At 43.4% G+C, this 8962-nt stretch overlaps 1 protein-coding gene across 1 annotated transcript; it reads left to right on the top strand.

Moving 5' to 3' along the window:
* The first annotated feature begins 227 nt into the window (after positions 1-227).
* Positions 228-6311, top strand: NPY2R (neuropeptide Y receptor Y2). The gene is made up of 2 exons (XM_083834104.1): positions 228-745; positions 3751-6311. Exons 1-2 carry the CDS (start codon positions 671-673, stop codon positions 4942-4944), a joined length of 1269 nt encoding a protein of 422 aa, XP_083690230.1. The 5' UTR covers positions 228-670; the 3' UTR covers positions 4945-6311.
* Positions 6312-8962: the final 2651 nt, after the last annotated feature.

Below are 8962 nucleotides of genomic sequence, written 5' to 3'. Positions count from 1 at the left end.
CTCCAGCCATGCACTAAGACACTCCTTTGATTCTCATCTTGTAAATTACACCTCGGAGAGAGGCATCAGAGAAATATTAAGCAGGTCCTACTGATGGGGTTTCATGAAGGCAGACCCCACCAGAAGGAAGCAGTGCTGGCTGGAGCTAGGCTGACAGGAGAGCTTTTTGGAAGGTTACTGAGCACAGAACTTCCTAACTACAGCAGCTGTTGCCTTTGCCTTTGCAGCCTGGTAAATAAACCTGCAATCTTTCATTCCGCTCTTGGCGGAATATGTAAATGCTTTATTCACGCTTACACCTGCTCTAGCACTAGGCACATCCCTTCTAACGAGGAGCAGCAAATCTCCGTGAGCAGGGGCGCTCACAGCCAAGGATTTCAGCAGTTCCCTGCAGCGAGAACATCCCCTTCACGTTCCTCTCCGGGAGGCGCTTCGGAAGCACCGCGAAGCAGCACCCGGCACCGACCAGAATCATCCCTTTTTTCCCCCAACCCCCCTCCCGCTCCCTCCGGCATCTCTCCGGCCGCTGCCTCCCGGGGAAGGAGCACCCCGGGGCCGCGGCTCGTAGCCCCCTTCCCGCAGCCTTGCGGGGCGGAGCCGCGTCCCTCCTGTCCCCCCCCCCGCCTGTCCCCGTCCCCCCGCCGCGTCCCGCCCCGTCCCGCCCCCCGACATGCGGGGGGCGCCGCCGCCGCCACCTCCAAACTTTCCGCCGTGCCCCAGCGCCAGCCAGGAGAGAAACGCCGCCGTGAGTGTGTCGGGCCGGGCCGGGCAGGGCTGGGGTGTGGGGGGGAAATGGGAAGAGGTGCGGGGTCCTTGCTGCCTCCCCCCGCCGTCCCCAGCGGCTCCCGAGCCGTCCCCGGTGGCTGCGCTGCGGCCGCGGGAGGCAGGGTGCGTGCCGAGGGGGTCTCGGGGGTGGTCGCCCTTCTTCTTTTGCTGTAGGAACCGTAAGAGATCCGCCCCGGGCCTTCCTCTGCCGAAAGTTGGGTGCAATTTGATGCGCATCCCTGAGGGGCTGGGGGAAAAAATGAAAAAAAAACCAACCACCCAAACAACCAGCACCGTGCGATAGGGGTGCAAAAGCCATGCCATCGGATGGAGGGCTTGTACTGAAAAAGACTAGGAAGGGTCCTGCCAAACACTTCCTCAGGTAGCAAACGCCACCTCAGTTTTCCCCTGTCCAGCAAAAGCAGATGATTCTTCCCCCACTCAACTGTCCCACTGGCAATGTCAAACTTGTCCAGTTTATTGCATCCCTTAGTGACAGATCAGCTCATCTCGGCTCAAAACCCTGTCTGTCCCTCCTCCATCCCCCAGCTTTGTTGTATTGACAAGACCAAAATGCTTGTCAACAGACCAAATAGTAACAAATGGAATAAAAGTGGCAGAAGAAAAGAGGGCTTTGCTAAATAAGGGGTTGGAAGTAGGAGTCATGAGAATGCCCGTGACTAGAGAAACAAGCGAAAACATTTTTGGGAAGAAAGGGATGCTATGGAAGAAAGGGATGCTATGTTTTTTTTTTCTTTTGTTATACCTTTTTATTATTATTTATTATTATTTTTTTGGTTGAGTTCCATCATCCTCCCTGGGTTCATGGCAAAGAATGGAAAACGTGTGAAATTTGCCTTCCCTCTTACCCTTCTCTTGTAATGTGCAATTATGACTTGCTTTTATTTTGCAATTAAAACATTATGAGATCTTGGAGTACCTGACAGTCTTGGGACCTCACCAAAGTAATACAGTAATTTAGTAATATATGCAAGCATAATTCTTGGGCATAGGTACACAGGTTGAAGGGAAAAGCTCAGATGAGTTCTGGCCATCTGCATAGCCTTGGTGGTGCAAATTTTCATGTATCTCTTCCATTTTTTACCTGGTGGACTAAAGGTGTATTGATTAGGAGTCCTGCCTTGCTGCCCTTGCTTAGACTGGTAGGTGACAACTGATTACATTACTAAAAACTGCACTGTAAGCTTCTACAAACACCTAGCACACCTCAGCTATGTATCTCACGGTGTTACACTATGTCAGCTATGTCTCACAGTGTATCTCTCAGGCTTACACTATTAATTGTACGCTAAGTGTTGACTAAACAGTATAGCATAATAATGACCAGCTTAGGATGGGGGAAGAATATCTTTCAGTTCATGTGGTTGAGCTGCACTTTTTGAAAAAAATAAAGGCTTGCACTGAGAAATTCTTTGGGATATTGTGTGGTATGCAAGCAAAACACAAAGGGCTCAGTCACCTGCTGGCAGACGGTGCTTGTTCTGAGGCATAATGTAGTAGCCAGTCACAAGATGCAGGTGCACATGTACAGCAACTTCGTTAGGAAATCACACCTAGCGATGTTGCCAATAAATGTCAGTGGGGATAGAGGTAGGAATAAAAATCTGCAGTGATGTGGTTGTGATTTAAATAATGATAATAATAAATAAATTTTTAAAAAAGCATACAAAACCACAGTTGTTAATAGCTTGAATGTCTCTTTAGGCAGACCTGATTTCAAGGTGGACTAAACTGTGTGTAACACCTGGTGTCAAGCAAGTGACATTTCTTCTCTACTCTGCTGCTTTACTTATGCAATGTATGAATGAACAAATAGAGTAGTAACTCAGTGTTGGCTTTCCCCTCAGTGGCAAATGTCAGTATTTTTTCTGTGAGCCCACCATGCTGACAAATGCTTGCTTAGTACTTTCACAGGTCAAGCCAAGGAATCCACAGGTGCATGGCACTCGTGACGCCACCCATGATTTGGACAGTCTACCTGGGGACAGGCACACTTTACATAGGATTGAAGTCCACGTCAGAAATTAACTGTAAAGCATGCATTTATCCATCCATGCCTACTGAATTCTTAGGGTAGTGTAGGCTAGCTGAGCAGAATTTGGCTCAGCCTGTGTGGGGAAGTCAACAGAATGTGATTTTGATGCCAGTGGTGAAATCCTTACTGACATCAGAAGGGGAATGATTTGCTCTTCTCTATGGCTGCAGTCAAAAAATGATTGGCAGCCTCCAAGAACTGTGTTTTTTCAAACATTACACAAAAAGGAAATATTTTTTATATCCGAGATTTAGCTGTGTTTTGTGTTAAATTTCAGCATGAATAGGCTGCACAGTCATTTCATAGAAATGCTACTATTTCAGATCTGCTAGAAGGGTATTTTTTCTTGCCTTGTGGCACTAACTTTCATAAAATAAAGTTTCATAAAAAAAGGCATCAATAATCTGTTCTCTGGCATTAAGGATGGGCCTAAACCTAAAAGATTTTGGTAACTATTTAAAGGACACTTACCATTAAGGAAAAGCTGGAAGAGTATTATGCTATTAACAGTCTGGATGGTGCTGTTCCATGTAGAATTCCCATAGGTATTAACGGAAGTTTTGTGCTAAATCAGCAGTAGTTTTAGGTAGTGGATTGTAAAAAAAAGGATATGCTGCCCAGCTGGATCTTAATCCTTCTGCATTTACTGAGTCAAACTTTGTCTTTGAAATGCTTTTGAAATCTGTCCCAATTTTCAGCAGGAGTCATGCCTGAATAATATTACAGGATCGGGCTTCAAGTGTAAGGGCAACAGAATTTAAATATATTAAGACAGATCTCCTCTTAATCCTGGAATGTAGAACCTGGGTTAGAGGAGGAAAGAGCTGTAGCTTTTCATTACTGTAGCTAGCTGTAGCCGTTCATTACTTCTGGTCTTAACCACCACAGGCTGATTTCTCCACATGTTCTTGTGTTGGTTTGTTTTTCAGGGACAGCTCTATTGCTTAGACCAGGCTGCTGCAAGAATGGGGCCCCTGGAAGCAATAGGTGAAGAAAACCAGACAGAAGAAATGAAAATGGAGCTGTTCACCAAGCTGTACTTGCCAAGATACACCACGCCACTCAACGAGCTGGCTCTCGACCCTAAACCCGAACTGAAGGACAGCACGACGCTAGTCGAAGTGCAGATAATCCTCATCTTTGCTTACTGTTCCATCATCCTGCTGGGGGTGATCGGAAACTCCCTGGTGATCCACGTGATCATCAAGTTCAAAAGCATGCGCACAGTGACTAACTTCTTCATTGCCAACCTGGCCGTGGCTGATCTGCTGGTGAATACACTGTGCCTGCCCTTCACTTTAGTTTACACACTGTTGGGCGAATGGAAACTGGGCCCAGTCTTGTGCCACCTGGTGCCTTATGCCCAGGCTCTTGCTGTGCACGTGTCGACTGTTACATTGACTGTGATCGCTTTGGATCGGCATCGCTGCATCGTCTACCACTTGGAAAGCAAAATATCTAAACGGATCAGCTTCTTGATCATAGGAGTTGCCTGGGCAGTCAGTGCCCTGTTGGCAAGTCCTCTGGCCATCTTCCGTGAATACTCACTGATTGAGATCATTCCTGACTTCAAGATTGTGGTCTGCTCTGAGAAGTGGCCAGGGGAGGGACAGCTTAACTACGGCACCATCTACAGCATCTCCATGCTTCTGATCCAGTACGTGCTGCCTCTGGCTGTCATCTCCTACGCTTACACCCGTATTTGGACCAAGCTCAAGAACCACGTTAGTCCAGGGGCTGGGAACGACCACTACCACCAGCGGCGGCAGAAAACCACCAAGATGCTGGTGTGTGTGGTTGTCGTGTTCGCTGTCAGCTGGCTGCCCTTTCACACCTTCCAGCTGGTCAGTGATATTGACAGTCAGGTGCTAGACCTGAAAGAGTACAAACTGATCTACACAGTGTTCCACGTCATTGCCATGTGCTCAACATTTGCTAACCCCCTTCTCTATGGCTGGATGAATAACAACTACAGGACGGCCTTCCTCACAGCCTTTCAGTGCGAGCAGCGGCTGGACTCCATCCACCCTGAAGTATCAGCAGCTTTCAAAGCTAGGAAGAAACTGGAAGCAAAGAGGAGTCAGTTCCCTGGAGACTCTTTCACACAACCTACCAATGTTTAAGATTTCTGACTTTAGAGAAGAAATGCATATGTTGTGGACAAAGGAATTAAATCCATTTTGACACATGCATTTTTAATGCATAGTTTTACTCATAAATGGTGGAAGAAGAGTAGCAGGGAAGTCAAGGCAGGTGGTGTGATTTGAGGGAAGATAAGATTGTCACCACAAGGATGTGACTATACAACTGAGGAAATAAAAGGGAGAGACTTCATTTAGGCTGTCTCATGCTAAGAGACACTCCCATCCCTCCCATCTCTTCATGACAAATTTAAATGACAAAAGCAAAATTTTGCTGCTTTTGCTGTAGGGAGGCAAACAGCTGATTTCTAGCTCAGAAATACTGTGGGAGCAGGCAACTTGTATATTGCATGTGGAGACTGGGGAGAACAGAAGTCTGTTGGGAAAATGAAACCTGTCTGGGGAGAATGGGCTCTGCTGGTTAAAGATCAAGGTTTTCAGACCCCTTTTCTCCCACAGGAACCTTTTGCAAAATAAGGGAATTAGGATGAGAAATGTATTACTGTTTTTGACTTGTACTGAAGCACTTCAAACGAAAGCATTCAAAATGGGTTAGAGGAAAAAAAAAGCAAAAATGAAAAAATACCAGTTTTGGTGTGAAGAAAGGAAAAGGTGGGTTTTGGCCGATCAAATGGGGTAGAAAGTCATTCCTTAAGAATTGGCTGTGGTTATTCTGGTGACAAAACTGCAAGCCTGTGACCTGATGGCTCATTCCCTGCAGGTCCCTACCTTTCATTCCACATTTGGAAGAGCTCATAAATGCAAAGCTGTAAAATGGCATTTGAAGGCAGGAGATGCAGGCTCAGGTCTTCTGTGAACACTTCATAAACTGCCAATATTTTAATTTTCAAGACCTGCTTAAATGCCTAATGTGTTATTAACTCTGCGGGCTTTGAATTTTTGCTGCTTTCTCCCTGCATAATAAAACAGCAGATAATTTTGATCCTCTGGAAAGGCTGCTAGATGGTCATATGCTTTTCCTTATTGTGGTTTTGTCACACACTCATCTCATCTTGGAGCTTTTTCCATCTTTAGCTTTTGTATAAATTAAAACATCTGAATGAGTGTAACCTAATAACAGTATGCTAGGTTTATGTGATAACTTATCAGTTATTCTGCATGCTGTAGTTAATAGTTAAATTCCTTTTTTGCTCAGGTATAAAATTTTAATCTGTTTACTGTGTTGTACACAGCAATGTTCAACTCTTCCATGTCTTTGCTTAGCCTCTTTGAACTCATTAAAGAGATGAAGAAAATTCCAATTGGTGTTTATTCCAAGCTGCCCTGTTGCTTATCAAGAATAAAAATAAACGTGATACTTTCACTTGGAGTCTCTTTCCACAGCTACATTTCAGCCTCCTCATTTTTTTTTTTAAATTTTCAGTGTTCCTAAATTTGTTGTGTTCTCTCTTAAAATTAAAAAAACAACAAAACTCCAGTACTGAACTGTTAGCAATGTAGGGGCATCAGATGTTTGTCAGGTGGAGAAATTCAGCTTTGTGTATACTGTATCTTGCCATCATCCTTTAAAAATCCATGAAATCATTTGGACTTGGATTTTTCATGAGCAGAAGAGGGAGGTCTAGAGAATTAGCTGGTGTTTACTTAAGGAAGAAAAAGTATCCATCATTCTTAAACAGTTCTACAAAAATAGATTAATTCTCAACTATGTACTTTCATGATATTGTCCACAAGTTATTTTTGTCTGAGTGTTAATAATATCCAAAATGTAAGCTCAAAACAGTTAGGGGTGAGGAAGGATTACAGAAGTGTGCAATTATTATGGACATCAATCATAGGTATCAGTTACAGTTGACTCTGAACCCTTCATCAAAACTGTATTATTTCCACAAATAGCATCTTTTATTTAAAAAGTAAATCCTCTTCCCATCACCCCCCACCTCTGGTTAAAAGTTATTTCAACTCTTTTAAGCCTGTTAGAGTGTGGTATATAAAGAGTTTTGAAGTAACCATGACAGTGTGTGCTGAAGTTGTACTTGCTGGGCTAATTCTCAATGATTTTAAGACCGCTTTATATCATCCTGGATGAAAGTGATTAATTAGAAATTATCTTTCAGTCTATTCATGGCATCTTTATGTTACTACTTCTGAGCTTTCTCTGCAGTCATCATTTTGTACCAAAGTTGCATTAATTTATCCCATTGCTTTCCACTGTGCCGTGTGGAGGTGGTGCCTGAGTCAGTGCCTGCTTTAGGGTGACAGACCTCCACATGGTGCACCACTGCATGGTGTGGACTCAACAGCTACCTATGCAAGGGTTCACGTTAGTATCCCTTTATATAGGAAAATTAGGCATTTTTCTCACCAAAAGTAATCAGGTAGCAACTTCCCTCAGAGTTCCCCCAAATCCCAGCTGTCAGAAGGATGTGGAAACCCATGGTTAGTCCCCATTTCCTCCTAAGAGAAAATGAATCTATAAGCAGGCTCTAACCAACAGACTGAGGAGTCTGCAGAGGGTCCCCTGTTTCGTCTGCTGAGGTGAAATAGGAACCTAGGTCTCCCCATTCACACATTGGTACCTTAATTATTTTTTTTAAAGCACTATGTTCTTTTCCCATTGAATAGGTACAAGCTTTATACAAAGCCAAAGAATGCAAACAGCAATACTTGTTTAAGGCTTTGCAAGGAGGCAGTAGAACACCCAAGGTGAAATGTCATCTCTGATTCAGAGCAAGAATTTGAACTGACAGGCCTCATTTCTCAGGAGAATGACTTAGCCACCACGCTGCCACCTCTCCTCAGGTAGCCGTATACATCTTCTTAGAGCTGTTCTATTGTATATATAACAATTCAGTGTTATATATACAGTGCTATTCAGTGGGTGTCAACACAGTGTAGCCGAAGCAGGATTGAGCAGAAAGCATGTCAAAGTGAATTTGAGCAAGATTGGGTTTGAGAGTATAAGCAACAGAAACAGAGGGGCTAGGCTTGCACAACAGATAGGCTTAGTATACGTATGTTTTGGTGTATCAACTGTACCACACAGCTGTGCAGAAGCTGGTGTGGGGCATAACTGACTGTTGCCCCATAGTTGGTATAATCATACTTTGTACAAAATGTGTAATGGACATACATACATTACCAACATATTAATAACACTAAGAGCAATAACTGAATGAAAACTATTATCTGCATTTTATTTGTCAGACCCATAAAGAACCACTGAATTCATAGATTAATATAATCCTTGCCTCATAGTTTCTAAACTCTCTTGGGGACTTTTCTTGTATTAATCCAGATAATGACCTTAAGGGATCAATTTTGTCTTTGAATCCCTGAGTTATTTACCTGGTACTATCATTATAAATACCACTCCACAATAACAGAGCTACTTTGTACCAGGTTCTTTGCTCTAAGAAGCTCGGAGATGTATGTAAATCCATGCAAGGTTAGTGTTGCTGAAGAGCCATGTTTTTAATGCTCCATTAAAATTGCTTATTTGTGCAATCAATAGTGATTTTCATATCTCATCTTCATTTTTGAAGATATTAAACTAGATATTATTTAAAAAGAAAATTGGTACAATGGTAGTGAGGAAATCTGAAGCTGTTAAAACTGGAGAACTCAGAATGTCAGAGAATAAAAGCCCCTGTCATGAACCAAGGAAGAGACAAGAACAGGGCTAGTCAGGGCATAATTGATTTATAGACTTTTCTTCTTCCCCTTGTCTGGGCAGTGAGAGAAACGTGTTCAAATGAAACCAGGGCAAATGAAGACACAAATCAATTCTATGCACAAAGGACAGTGTTGCCTGGGGAAACTGAGGAACTTTGAGGAGAAATTCCTGCAATAATTTGAGCCTTAAAGTTTGTGTCATGTTCTCAAGCAAGTAAGCCTGTGTCCGTACTTTATTTCACCTGAATGCAGTACAGGTAAACAGCTCTGTAGTGATAATGTGTCAGATGCAATGGATGTGTTATTAATTCCAGCTGGTACAGGAGATGAATAATGCATACATACTCCTCATAAAGTTCATTTC

The sequence above is a fragment of the Anser anser genome (assembly GCF_964211835.1).
Source record: "Anser anser genome assembly, chromosome: 4".
Classification (NCBI taxonomy): domain Eukaryota; kingdom Metazoa; phylum Chordata; class Aves; order Anseriformes; family Anatidae; genus Anser; species Anser anser.
This window is presented reverse-complemented; position numbering and strand designations above follow the sequence as displayed.